The following is a 14,556-nucleotide window of genomic DNA, read 5'->3' as shown; positions in this document are numbered from 1 at the left end:
TTCATTCCATATAAATGGTTAAAGAGAACAATCTTTTTTTTAAAAAAAAAAAAGATTTTATTTATTTATTTGACAGAGAGACACAGCGAGAGAGGGAACACAAGCAGGGGGGGTGGGAGAGGGAGAAGCAGGATCCCCGCGGGGCAGGGAGCCCAATGCGGGGCTCAATCCCAGGACGCTGGGATCATGACCTGAGGCGAAGACAGACGCTTAACAACTGAGCCAACCAGGCGCCCCCAAAATCTTTTAACATTTATTTTTTTTTTGAGAGACAGCACATGTGAGCAGGGGGAGGGGCAGAGAGAAAGGGAGACAAGTAGACTCCCTGCTGAGCAGGGAGCCCTGCAATGGGGCTAGATTCTAGGACCCAGAGATCATGACCGGAGCTGAAACCAAGAGTTGGATGCTTAACCGACTGAGCCACCCAGGTGCCCCCAAAATAAGATTCTTTAAATAAATTCTAAGAAACATGTATCATGCTAATATGGGAAAGAATATAGAGGATGTCAACTAATACACTTCATTAGAACTAGGCTCAGGTAGATCCAAAGTGGGTGATAAGCAAACCACCTAAAAATATCAGAGTTTCTTTCACTTGAATACTGCAGATGATAGAGGTGGAAAGTAAAGATTTGGAGGTAAAATTCTCTTTGCTGATTTATTAGAACAGGAAACACCACCTTTTCTTTATTCAGCTTTTACTGTGCATCTACAATGCTCCGAGGCACTGTACTAGGCACTGGGAAAAAAATGAATAAACACCAGCCTTACTCTCAACACACCTGCAATCTAATGAGAACCACATAAATAACTGCAATACAGCATAATAAGTGTAAGAACCATTGTATATTTTAAGTACTATCAGAGTATAGAAAATGAGCAGCTTACATATGCTTGGGAGAAAGGTGAAAGAAGGCCTCAATGAGCAGAGTTACTGCTTTAACTGAGACCTGCAGAAACGGAGCACGTGAACGATAGGTAGAGAGCCTAGGAAGCAATGCATACAATGTGTACAAAGGTACAGAAGTGAGAGAGAGTAATATGCATGTGAGTTCTACAAAGAGGTCAGTTTGGCTGAAGCAGAGTGTGTAACGTCTAAAGGGACAAGTGGGGAAGCTGGACAGGAAGGCAAGGTCCCATATGAAGAGACTGGGCTGTCATGCTAGAGTCAGATCTATTCTTCTAGCTCTAGGGAAATGGTGAAAAATGTTACCCCCAAAGTGGACTGTGTGGATTTTTTTTTTAAGATTTTATTTATTTATTTGACAGAGAGAGCAAGAGAGAAAGCACAAGCAGGGGGAGCAGGAGAAGGAGAGGGAGAAGCAGACTCCCCACTGACCAGGGAGCCCGATGCAGGGCTCGATCCCAGGACCCCGGGATCATGACCTGAGCCAAAGGCAGACCCTCAACCATCTGAGCCACCCAGGCGCCCCTGGATTTTCGTTTTAATAAAATCACTTTGACATCACCAGAGAGGAGCAACTGGTGAAAACTGTTGAGAGCCACGTAAAAACTGTTGAGAGGAGACTTGGTATTCATGGCACAGATGAGAAGGAGAAAGAGAGGTAGGTCTGAATAGGGGTTAAAAAAAAAAAGTACCAAAATTCCCAGTTTAATTTTTATAGAAATGAAATTTGCATGGGGCGCCTGGGTGGCTCAGTTGGTTAAGCAACTGCCTTCGGCTCAGGTCATGATCCTGGGGTCCCAGGATCGAGTTCCGCATCAGGATCCCTGCTTAGCGGGGAATCTGCTTCTCCTTCTGAGCCTCCCCACACTCGTGCTCTCTCTCTCAAATAAATAAAATCTTAAAAAAAAAAATGTCCATCACCCAGCCACCCCATCCCTCCCAAAGCTCTGCTATTTTAGACCTGAATCTACAAATGAGGTAGTCGAAAAACTATTCAACTAAACAACAGTGGAAGACTTTTGAATGCACAAAATCAAATCTAATCACTTTTTAAATTAGTATCTACATTAAAATTGTAGGAGTTTCATCTCTTAGCAACGTTCTGAGGGGGGAAAAGCCTTTACCACCCCTGGACATTTCTTCTGGAGAAAAACTACAAAAATCTTTGTCTTCTTCCCTTCATGAGACTTCTTATCAATCTGACAGATCTGTTCAGGAGGACAGGTTCCCGTCTCCACAGGTAACTCTTCCCACACATCCCTGGCAATCTGCATATCTCTAAACCGGAGGCAGGTAACTGAGGTACCTAAGGCCATCTTTAGTGCCACTCTGCTCCTCCCCAGACATGTGCTTTCTTTTAACAGGTATCTTAGAAAGAGTACTTAAGTGCCTCGCTTAAAAAAAAGTCACTTTTTAGCGAAACACTACAGCCCCCAAATCTTCCAGTAATGGATTTATTTCAGAAAACCTGGGCCAGGTGAACATTACAAGTGCTTATGAAAATATAGGGATGTAGTTCAAGCACTTCTAGTCCAAGCAATATAGGATATATGTGCAATGAATTAGGAAAAATTCAGAATTCACATTTCCAGAGGAACTACCATAATTGATTCAGGGAAGCAAAATATTTGCTAGGTGCAAGATATTTCAAAATCATCACTATGTCTCATATAAAATAAACCCTACCTTAAGCAAATCCACTAACAAGGGCCACAAAACCTAAGTTAATAGGGGAAATTAATTTTCAAAAGGATGTATTCAAAATATGAAGTTGTGCACAACTTAAAGGAATCCCTTACTGTGTTTAAAAAAAAAAAAAAAAAAGTCACATTTATAGTTTATTCCAGAGCAGAACATAAACTATTTCTCTATCAATGTATGAAGAAATACTCACCTCCATTTTCACAGCAGCTGTACTCTGGTCATAATGCCTCATCAAATTAGGGAAAAATGTCATGTTGTAGGCCATTTTCATACATCTGGGAACAGTAATTGGTTCACAGGTGAAAAGACTGTGCCCTCTTATGAAGGGGAGAAAAACACATGTCCACAAAAATGTCAACATTTCCATTTTCTTCAAATTCCTGGTTTTACCACATGGCTGGGATTAATCGCTCTTTTCATCCTCAGATTTCCATCCAAAAATAAAATGTTCAAATTCCTCTTTCATTATTTTGCCATTTTGAAGGAAGCTCTTTTCCTGAAATGAGTTCTGGGTCAATTACTGTAAAAACAACCAAGAGAGGGCATCTGCAACATTTGTCATAAACTCAAATGCGGACATCAAAGTGCAGAGTTAAGATTTTCACCCTGGGTAACCAACACTGGAAAAAGGACGGAAAATTCCGTCCTTTGGAGATACTCTTCCACCTGCTTTGGCACAGAATACAGAATTTGCTGAGGAAGTCTCATCTCTAGGGAACTGATGATAGAACGTTTGTGCTGTCTGGAACAGATGGTAAAAGGGGGGCAGAGGATGAGTGGGGTGCAGGAAAAAAAAATCATGCTAGGTTTGGGAATAAGTTAAAAAGCATTAATAGAATTGTAAAATCTAAGGGCCCCTGTTGGGTATCTGATTACGCACGAGAAAACTTGAGTCCCGGGGAAATTCCTTAAGACCTAGTGAGTTCCTCAACTCTTTAAGGACTCCAAAGAGCCAGTTTCTGGGGCAGTCTCTGGGAGATAGACTTTCCTGCTTTTCAAAGGGCCAACTAGGGGGAGACGTCTAGGATTCCTTCCGGAGGAGCGAAATTAGCTCTCACCGGCTGGGGCGAGGAGTGACCCCGCCGAAAGGGAAAAGGAACAAAGCTGGACCGGGAGGGTGACGGATGTCTGGGGGAGGAAAGGCTCTGGGCCCTGAGTCGCGACGAACCGCACCCCGCACCCCAACACCCCCGCCCGGTGCCAGGCTTCCAGCGCCTGGCACGGTAACTCGCCCCACACCCCCGCACCTGCCCCGGGGCCTAGAGCCGGGCAGTAGCGTCCCGGCCCGGCTGGGCGGCGCGGGGCCCCGGCCCCGTCCTTCAGGAGCTGGCCCCAACTTCTGCGGAAACTCCGGCCTGCGCGGCCTGTCCCGCCGCCGCCGCCGCCGCCGCCGGCCCCGCACCTGTGGCTCCCAGCCCGCCGCGCGCCCCCGAGGCCCACCCGCTCGCCCCGGGACCCACCGGGCCGCGGCCGCGCGCCCAGCCGGCCCGAGGAGCCTCACCTCCCTCCGGTCCTCGTCCAGTCGGCCGTCCGCCCACCGCGACCTGAGACGGCGGCTCCGGGAAGCGTCCGGAACTCCAGCTGCCTCCCGAGCGGCCCGGGGAGTGAGGGCCGAGCGATCCCGCGAGACTGCGCCGCCAGGTCGGGCGGGCAGGTCTGGGCTCGCGGCGGCGGCGGCGGCGGCGGACCTGGCCCTCCGCCCGGCCCCGCCTGCGCTGCGGCCGGGGCGGCGCCCCAGTGGCCGAGGTCGGGCTGCGGGTCCCGCTGTGCGGCCGGCAGGTCCCCTCCACCTTGCCGTCTGTCCTGGTACCCGCAGCACACGACTGGGCCGCGCGGCTCGCTATCCAGGTCCAGAGGGGTTCGGCCTGGAAGGGTTTTCTTGAAGCTCTTGGTCATCCCCTGAATAAAACTTCCTTTAAGAGAACCCACTGCATTTCGGATCTCAGGACACACAAGAGTTCTTAAAAGGGGGCAGATTTGCTCTGTAAAGTCAATCGTCCAAGGGTCCTTAGTTGGAGAGTGGGGAACTTCCTCGGTAACTATCCTAAAAAAAAAATCCCTTTTGTTAATTCTGGGAGTCCGGCCACCAACCTGAGGCGCAGGTGGCCATGGGATTCCAGCCCTGGCAGGTCCCACAGTTTTACTGAGGCAAAACCCTAATAGAAAGTTGAACTTTTTTTTTTTTTTTTTTTAAGATTTTTGATTTATGTATCTGTCAGAGAGCACAAGCAGGGGGAGCGGCAGGCAGAGGGAGAAGCAGGCTCCCCGCTGAGCAGGGAGCCCGATGCGGGACTTGGTCCCAGGACCCTGGGATCATGACCTGAGCCGAAGGCAGACGCATAACTGACTGAGCCACCCAGGCCACCCAAAAGTTGGACTACTTTAGAAGTCAACCTGGTTTTTAGTACCAACCATGTCACACAACATCTCATGTGTTTCACCTATTATTCATCCCTCCTTTCTTCCTAAGACCCAACGACCAGGGATATTTTTCCTCTCTCCATAGTTTTGTCTTTTCTAGAATGTCATATAGTTGGAATTGTATATGTAGCCTTTGCAGATTGGCCTCTTTTCACTTAGTAATATTCTTTAACGTCTTCTCATGGCTGGACAGCTCATTTCTTATTAGTGCTGAATAAAATTCCATTGTCTGGATGTACCATCATTTATTTATCTATTCACCTCTGGAAGGAGGTCTTGGTTTTGGCAATTGTGATTAAAACTGCTATAAACATCCGTGTGCAGGTTTTCGTATTGATGTTAGGTTTTCAACTCTTTGGGGCAAATACTAAGGAGCCCAATTGCTGGATCCTAAGGTAAGAGCATGTTTCGTTATACAAGAAACTGCCAAACTGTCTTCCAAATTGGCTGTACCATTTTGCCTTACCACTAGCAAAGTTTGAGAGTTCCTCTTGCTCCACATCCTCAACAGCATTTGGTGTTGTCAGTGTTCCAGATTTTGGCTATTCTAATAGGAGCAGAGTGGAATCCCATTGTTGTTTTAACTTGCACTTCTCTGATGACATATGATGTGAACATCTTTTCATGCACTATTTACTGTCTGTGTATCTTCTTCTTTTTTTTAAAAAGATTTTATTTTATTCGACAGAGAGAGACACAGCAAGAGAGGGGACAAGCAAGGGCAGAGGGAGAGGGAGAACCGGACTCCCCGCTGAGCAGGGACCCCGATGCGGGGCTCAATCCCAGGACCCTGGGATCATGACCTGAGCCTAACGCAGACGCTTAACGACTGAATCACCCACTGTGTATCTTCTCTGATGAGGTTTCTGTTAAGGTCTTTCGCCTATTTTTTAATGGGTTGTTTGCTTTCTTCTGGTTGGGTTTTAAGAGTCCTTTGTATATTTTGGATAACAATCCTTTATCAGATATATCTTTTGCAAATATTTTCTCCCAGTCTGTGGCTTATCTTTTAGTTCTCTTGACACTGTCTTTCACAGAGCAGAAGTGTTTAATTTTAATGAAGTCCAGCTCATCAATTATTTCTTTCATGGATCATGCCTTTGGTGTTGTACAGAAAAAGTCATCAACAAACCCAAGGAATTCCAGACTTTCTCCTATGTTATCTTCTAGGAGTTTTATAGTTCTGTGTTTTATATTTAGGTCTATGATCCATTTTGAGTTAATTTTTGTGAAGATTTTGTGTAAGATTTGTAACCAGATTCATTGTTTCTCATGTGAATGTCCAGTTGTTCCAGCCCTATTGGTTGAAAAGATTCTCTTTGCTCCATGTATTGTCTTCACTCCTTTGTCAAGGATGAGTTGCTATATTTATATGGGTGTATTTCTGGGCTCTCTATCCTGTTCCTAATGAACAAAGCTGGACCAGGAGGGTGACAGAATGTCTGGGGGAGGAAGACTGTGGGCCCTGAATCACAAGTAACTGCACCCTCCAACACACATGCCCTGCCCAGGCTTCCAGCACTGAGCAGGGTGACTCGCCCCACACCCCAGCACCTGTCCCTGTGTTGAGCATGTCTATTGGTACCATTTTTGCAACGGCATTTGCTCACTTCATGTTTCTGTGCCATATTTTGGTAATTCTCAAATTATTTCAAACTCTTTCATTACTATTATATCTGTTATGCTGAACTGTGATCAGTGATTATGACTCACTGAAAGTTCAGACCACGGTTAGCATTTTTTAATTAAGGTACGTACATTGTTTCTTTAGACATAATGCTATTGCACACCTACTATACTACAGCATAGTGTAAACATAACTTTTATATGCACCAGGAAACCAAAACATTCATGTGACTTGCTTTATTGCAATATTTGCTTTATTGCAGTGGTCTGGAACCAAACCATAGTATCTCTGAGGTATGCATGTATCTGCTTATAGTACCCATCTGTTTTTGCATGGTGTCTACTTTTTCCTTTAGATCCCTTAGCATATTAATCATAGTTCTTTTAAATTCCTGGTCTGATCATTCCAACATTTCTGTATATCTGAGTCTAGTTCTGGGGCTTGCTCTGTTTCTTCAGATTGAGTCTTTTTGCATTGTAAGTATGCCCTGTAACTTTTTGTTGAAAGCCAGACATGAGGTACTAGGAAAAAGAACTGTAGTAAATGAGGCTTTAGTGATGTGGTATTAAAGTGGGGATGGCAGGGGGCGCCTGGGTGGTTCAGTTAATTAAGTGTCTGCCTTCGGCTCAGGTCATGATCCCAGGTTCCTGGGATGGAGTCCTGCGTTGGGCTCCTTGCTCAGGGGGAGTCTGTTTCTCCCTCTCCCTCTGCTGCTCCCCCTGCTTGTGTTCCCTCTCTCGCTCTCTCTCCTGCTCTGTCAAATAAATAAATAAAATCTTAAAAAGAAAAAATAAAGTGGGGGGTGGGGTGGGGAAGCATTCTATAGACCTATGATCAGGTCTCAGTTTTTTAGGGAGCTTGTGAACTTTACAAGTGTTTATCAGTTTATACTCCTCTCAGGTGGGACAATATCGCTGGAGTGGGCTGAGTGGGGTCCGGTATTTTTCTTCCCGCAACTCAGTAAGGCTCTGATAAAATCCCAATAGATTAGGCTTTGACAAAATAATTTCCCTGGAAGTCAGGCCTTATTAAGAAGAACAGAATGCTCAGGCATATTTTAATATGGTTTCTTTGCTCCTTCCCCTGCCAGAAACATGAGGGGATTTTTCTCCAGCAGTCACTGTCAAAAGCTGGTAGAGCTTCGGGGGTTGCAGATGCACAAACCCACAAGTTTGGGGGTTCCCTGAAGACTGGGTCCCCGTGGGGTTTTTAACGCTCAGACTTGTCTACACTGAGTCTCCAGCAAATCATCAATTAGAATTCAAGTTTTCCTATCCCCTGCTCTTTCCCCTGGAAGGTTTCTGCTCTGATAGGTTGTGATTCTCTGTGTCTGTCTCTCCAATTTGAGGAAGAGCAGTGGCCTTATGATCTCAGTTCTCTGAGAGATCTAAGAAAAGTTAGTGATCTTCAGTTTATTCAGCTTTTCACTTGTTCAGATGGAGTGATAGCTTCTCAGTTATTTACATGCCAGACCAGAAATTCCAATCCTTCATTTTCTAAAATAAGTATTGCTTTAAGAAATGGCTCAATATTTCAGTGGCTACTGCCTTAGCAGAACAAAGTTTCTCTGAATTAAAATTAAGTTCAAACACTCCAAGAGCTATAACAACTCAGGAAAGTTATGTAATTTAACGTTGTTGTTAACGGAACACTGATTATATGAAAATCATGATTATAATAACAAAATTAAGTGATCTTGCTAAAATGAAGAGAAGAAAATGAAGTTTATGGAGTAAACATATCACTTGTAAATTGTGCTAAGTTTTTATTTTATTACTTATCCAAACATCTCCAGCCCGTCACCAGGCTAAGCAGATGCACACAATAATAATAACATTTCTTGAACTTGGTAATTTGCCTATACTCATTAAAATATAGCTTTATACATTAAATGTTTTTAAATTTTATGATAAAGGTAGGGAGGCAGAACATATTTTATTTAACAGTCTGTTAGCTTGATTTATGGCTTTTAAGTGTGTAGACATATAGTATGGTGTCCTCCTTTGTGCTCTTGCCTGGAGCCCGCACAGGTCATGTGGGTAGACCTGCTTGTAATCGCTGACCTGATGCCCAGGCCTTAGGGGTGGAGGGAGCAAACAGCAGTAGGGGGACCCCAGCTGGAGGAAGCTGAGTGAGCAGGAGCAAAGAAGGCAACAGAGGAAGAGAGGAGCTTGGGCTCCAGGGGCTCCTTCCCTCTTGAAGTTCCCTCCCAAACTCTTGTTTGCCTTACCCTCGAAAGCTCTGCCTGAGGCTGCAGTCCCTCCAAGTGACACGTGCGAATGTGATTGCTTATTGACTTAATTTGGGGGAGTCTATGAACACAAGTAGAGGATAGCCTTTATTGAAAAACTTTCACTTGAAGTGCATGGCCTGTCGCTCCCTGCTCCAAAAGCTAATTGCTGCAGCGTCTCTAGCCTAGCCATTAACCTTTTTGCTGTAGTTGTATCCACTATGGTTGCCCAGAAATTATACACCTTCTAATTACTACCCCCAGTATTACTGGGAAATAAAAATTTCAGTAGTAACATGACACTGCAGGAAGGAGGGGGGGTCTTTGGGAGGTACCTGGGTTTTGATGAGCTATGAGGGTAGATTAGTATGGGATTAGTATCCTTAGAAGAGACACCAGAGCTTTCTTTTTCCATCATGTGAGGACATAGCCAGAAGGTGGGCACCTGCAAGCCAAGAAGCAAGCCCTCACAAAGTACAAAGAACCAGATCTGCTGGCACCTTGATTTTAGACTTCTCAGCCTCCAGAGCTGTGAGGGATAAATATTTGTTGCTTAAGTCACCCAATCTACAGTATTTTGTTGTAGCACCATAAGCTGACTGAGACAGTAGGTGAATGAATAAATAAACTATGGTACATTCAGACAATGGAATATTTATTATTCAGCACTAAAAAGAAATGAGCTATCAAGCCATAAAAAGACATGAAGAAATCTTAAAAACATATTACTAACTAAAGAAGCCAATTTGAAAAAAGCTAAGAATTATAGGATGAATCCAACTATATGACACTTAGGAAAAGGCAAAACTATGGAGACAGTAAAAAAGATCAGTGGTTGCCAGGGATTGAAGGGAAAGTGGGATGAATAGGCAGAGCATAGAGGATTTTTAGAGCAGTGAAACCATTCCGTACGATTCTATAACTGTGGACACAAGCCATTTTACATCCGTCAAAACCCATGGAATATACAACACCAAGAGTGAACCCTAACATAAAGTATGGACTCTGGCTGGGGCGCCTGGGTGGCTCAGTCAGTTAAGCATCTGCCTTTGGCTCAGGTCATGATCTCAGAGTTCTGGGATTGAGCCCTGTAGGGCTCCCTGCTCAGCGGGGAGTCTGCTTCTCCCTCTCCCTCTGCCCCTCCCTCCTGCTCATGCTGGCTCTCTCTTTCTCTCTCTCAAATAAAGAAATAAAATCTTTTTTAAAAAAGTTAGACTCTGGTTGATAATGGTGTGTCAACGTAGGTTCAACAGTTGTAACAAATGCACCACTCTGTATGGGTTGCTGATAGTGGGGGAGACTGTGTGCTTGTGAGGACCAGGGGTATACCAGCGGTCTGTGGGAGCTCTCTGTACTTCCCACTCAATTTTACTGTGAACCTAAAACCGTTCTGAAATATAAAGTTCATTAGAAAAGAAAAAGAAAGCGTTCCATGAAAACTTCCCTGAACAAGACCGGCATACTGGCACCTTGGGTTTGAGAGCCCGAAGGTTAATTTCAAGAGGTGGGAGAAATGAGGGGTTCCTATCAGGGTCTTTAAAAACTACAGGCAAGAAGGAGATGAGATCATAGGAATGCTCTAAAATAATTAGTTAGACAAATAGGTGAAATAAAAAGAAGGTCCATAAGCAGATAGACAAGTATTTATACTACTCCGCCTAGAGGCAGCAGTCAAGTCCCTAGCAGTGGGATTGAGGTGAGAGGTAGTAGAGGATTCCCACTGTCCCACATCAAGTCAAGAATGACAAAGTCCTACTGTGTGTATCTGTGGAATGCGGGGGGAGGGCGTGTTGTACCAGGGCCCCAAGAGGTGTCAGAAAAAAAATACTAGTAGGGAAATGAGTAATACTGCCTGCTCTGAGGGAGAAATTAAATAAGGTAGAGGAAATTTCTAGAAAAGTGTATATGTCTTGGTCATGTTTCATCCAGGCTGGCGACTGGAATTCTCATTTAAGAAATCTTAGAGCAGAGAGCTATACGCTACCAAACTGCAGAAAACGTTGGAATGGAGACATTCCTCGGCTTTTTTCCTGCTGGACTAATTTAACTATGATTGAAGTGTTGGCAGTCCATTGTACTCAACAACAACAACAAAAAATAGTCATTTGAGACATTTTGTAACTATCATGAGCTGCAGAGAAATATATCATGGAAGAAAAAAACTGGACACATCTTGGACATTAGGCGTGACTTTTAGATCTGCTTTTATCATTTTATTTAGCATTTGATTCCCGGCTGAAGCCTTTTGCATAAGCCCATCTCATACATTTTTCTAAACCTAATTTATGCACACTTCTATTTCTGGGTAGGATGGAAACTCTCACAATGGAAAATTGATTCTCTTTTGGGAAAGGAGTGTTTTTTTCTAATTGCTCCCATACTTTTGGTAATGAGCCTTTTTAAACATTTCTCCTGATCATGGTTCTAAGCTTCAAATGTAACAGTGAAATTCCTTAGAAACAGGAAGTAAGAAAAACGACTTTGAGGTTGGAGAAGCCTGGAAAATGAATGAGGTATTTGGTGACATCTGGTGCTCTGGAGAGAGCCTGGTGAAAGGTGTTGGGGGGCTACTTACAACCACTAGGTTTTGTGAAGGTAAGTATAGTCCCTGCTGACAATCTTCCCCTTTACACTGGATAGCAAGAGGCAGTGTAGGATGGTTAGTCGAAAGGGCTGTAACTTTAGACTTCCTGGGTTAGAAACCTGTGCTAGACATTTACTAACTCCGTACCCTGGGTAAGTGTCTTCAGTTCTCTCTCATGGCTTCTATACCTGTCAAATCAGTTCAATGATAATAATATATTTCTCACTGGGTGTTGTGAGACTTAAGAATTAATTTACATAAAGCATTACAACTATTATCTGGCAAGTGGTAAGATGTCCAATTAATGTTGGCTATTAAGTCCACTGAAGAAAGTTCTTGCAGGCCTTCTGGGATACAGGCACTTGATGGTGACATGACCTATTCTGATCAGGACATCAGGCATTCCCTATCTCTTTCCATCTCAGGAGGTGTTTCTGAGAATCACACAGCAACCATTTACTATTGCCTGTGAATTTACAGGTTAACTGGGTGGGTCTTCTGGTCTCAGCTAAGCTTCTTCATGCATCTGTGGTCCGCTACAGGTCAGCAAGGTGGTTATGCTTCCAGAGATTGACTGGCTATTGGCTCTGCCACTTCTCTCCCCCATATCCCCTTGTGTTTTCCAGCAGGCTTGTCTAGCTAGCGTTTGTTCATAGGGTTCTCAGAGTTTCTAGAAGGAGAGCAAAACTCTGCAAGGTTTTTTGAGAACTAGACTCAGAACTGGCAAAATATTGCCTCCGATGCATTATCTTAGGTAAAGTGAGCCACAAGGGGTGGGGGAATGCCATCACTCAATGGGAGGAGCTTCAACATCATCTTGCAAAGGAGAAAGGGGAAAGAGAAGAAAGTGTAGCCACTTTTGTAAACAGTCTTCTACGCTACCCAATTGAATAATTTCTTCTACAGCATTTCCAGCAGGTGGTCACATGGGACCCCTTGAAAGATGGGCAGATCACTGTTTTACAGGGCAGCTCTATGTTGGAAGGTTCTTCATTATTACGCCTCTATAAAGACACTGATTCTCATAGAATCTTTGAATCACAGGATTGAAGGTCATCCAGGCAATGAACACGTTGAAGCCAGATTCCTGGGCAGGAAGCCACAGGAAGTCTGCAATTTCCATGGATTTGTCCCAGTTCTACCTTTCGGAGCAAAACAAAGCATTATATATTTGTTACTCATTTATTTTTAAGAGATTCTTATCCAGGCCTACTTGGGCATTACGTAACAGGTACATATTCCATTGCAGTCCCCATTCATTCATTTTTTCCATTCATTTATTCACACATTCGGCAGCTATTAAATAGATTCTGTGGCCAGGCACTCATCTTAAAATGAGTAAGAGCAGACGTTTCAAATCACTTAGATTTACCTATCAGTCTCATTTTATCACTTTCCAACTCTGTGACTTGGGAAGTTATTTAATTTCTTCATTTCTCAGTTTCCTCATCTGAAAAATGGGTATGTAATTATCCCTACCTCACAGAGTGGTTGTAATAATTCAATTAAATAATGAAAACAAAGGCCTGGCCTTTAGCAGGCACTCAGTTATTGGTAGCTAACACCATTATTATTACTCTTAAGGGATGATCCCCGCCCTGGATGTTTCCTGGGATCTCACTGTCTCCTGGGGTCTCTAATTACTCCCCATGTCTTGGCAATAAGTTATATTTTACATAGACAACATAGTGTAGCATAGCAGTTTGAATAAATGGCCTTTGCATATTTGGGTTTGAATCCTGGCTCAGCCATTCACTATTCTGTGACTTAGACTCTCCAAGCTTTAGTTTATGAATCTGAAAAATTAGAATAATAATAATTCATAGATTTGATATGAGGATTATGTGAGAGAATGTACATAAAACCCTTAGCATGGTGTCTGACATTTAATAAGTCCCTCCACTACCCGCTCTCCACCTAATGGAAGTTAGGAATTTAATTCAATGCATTTTCATGATGTGTAGCATGGTGTCCTGGAAAGAATCAGAAGAAAACTTGAATCAAGTTACTCCAGCTCTTGGAGTCTTCACCTCAATGTGTAAGGAAGGGGATGGATCCTGAGGTCCCCAGGACAGCTTATAGCTCATGATTCACTTCTTCCAGGTTCTCTCATTCTTTTGATCAGAAATAGAATTATGGAGGAGTGTCGGAGTTACGGTAGAGAGCACAAGAAAGTGGAAATTCAACCCTTCCAAGATTAAGTAATCCCTCACTGTAAGAGTTTCTTCTCTGCTTCCCAAGAATATGCCAGGCCACCCTCTCATTGACAATCAAGTACCATGGTCTGGAAGGCCAAAGTTAGGGAGAAATTGCCCTCTTCTGTCCAGGCTTTTTGCCAGGAGTTTAATAAAGTGCTAGATAGAATACAAGGTGTCACAGCAGCTGAAACTGAGGGGACAGGCCACTGGACAAAGGCTGTTCTGGAAAGCAGAAACACCACTGTCAAATGTCACAGGTAAATACTTGATAAGCTTTACTGTTTTTCTTACATTTCCCTTTCCGTGTCCTCCAAAGTATAGAAAAACAACTGTTTGCCTCTTCCTCTGCATCTTCTCATGTGCATTTTGTGTGTGATTTTCTTCGAGTGACAGTCTCATATACATAACAGGTGTGGAAATAACCTAAAATTGAAAGATGGCAGTAACGAAGGACCCGGGACTCACTTCCTGGCACTGGCTTAGCTCTTGTTCAGAGGTTAGAAAGGAAGACTGTAGCAAATTATTTACTTCCATGTTCTAGTGACTTATGCTAAGGCTAAGCATGCACTTAAAAAAAAATTGATCTAAGTTTTGGCAGATGATGTCCTTAAGGTTAAAGTCTCCTAGACATAAGGACTGGATCTAACATGAGAGGGAGAAGTTTGCAGAACAACGGTGGGTCTTGTGATATTTTTTCCCTAATGTCAAGAGCTCCCACTAGTGTTAAAAGCATATCCACAGGAAATATTCAGAGCAATCCACGACTCTGGCCGGCTTAAGTGAAAGGTCTGATGTGCCTGTGTTCGGGTCATCACATTATACTGAGAGCAACTTATCCACGCTCATAGCTGCATGCAGGCTAATCTTGTTATTGTTGGCTTAGGT

The 14,556-nt window shown here is 43.7% G+C and overlaps 1 protein-coding gene across 2 annotated transcripts in view; it reads right to left on the bottom strand.

The window, feature by feature from the left end:
• The window catches only part of FZD6 (frizzled class receptor 6), a 37,851-nt gene extending 33,556 nt beyond the window's left edge, over positions 1-4,295 (bottom strand). The window contains exons 1-2 of one of the 2 annotated variants that reach the window (XM_081816387.1): positions 4,113-4,295; positions 2,802-3,107 (exon numbers count right to left, since the gene is read on the bottom strand). In XM_081816387.1, coding sequence (XP_081672513.1) covers positions 2,802-2,978 — 177 coding nt within the window. In that variant the 5' untranslated portion in view covers positions 2,979-3,107; positions 4,113-4,295. Of the gene's footprint in view, positions 1-2,801; positions 3,132-4,112 lie in introns of both variants that reach the window. The other variant, XM_081816386.1, reaches the window with a different exon arrangement.
• Positions 4,296-14,556: the final 10,261 nt, after the last annotated feature.

The sequence above is a fragment of the Leptonychotes weddellii genome, chromosome 4, assembly GCF_054177405.1.
Source record: "Leptonychotes weddellii isolate Sample4059 chromosome 4, ASM5417740v2, whole genome shotgun sequence".
NCBI lineage: Eukaryota > Metazoa > Chordata > Mammalia > Carnivora > Phocidae > Leptonychotes > Leptonychotes weddellii.
The sequence above is the reverse complement of the archived record's forward strand: the minus strand, read 5'-3'. Positions and strand labels throughout refer to the sequence as shown.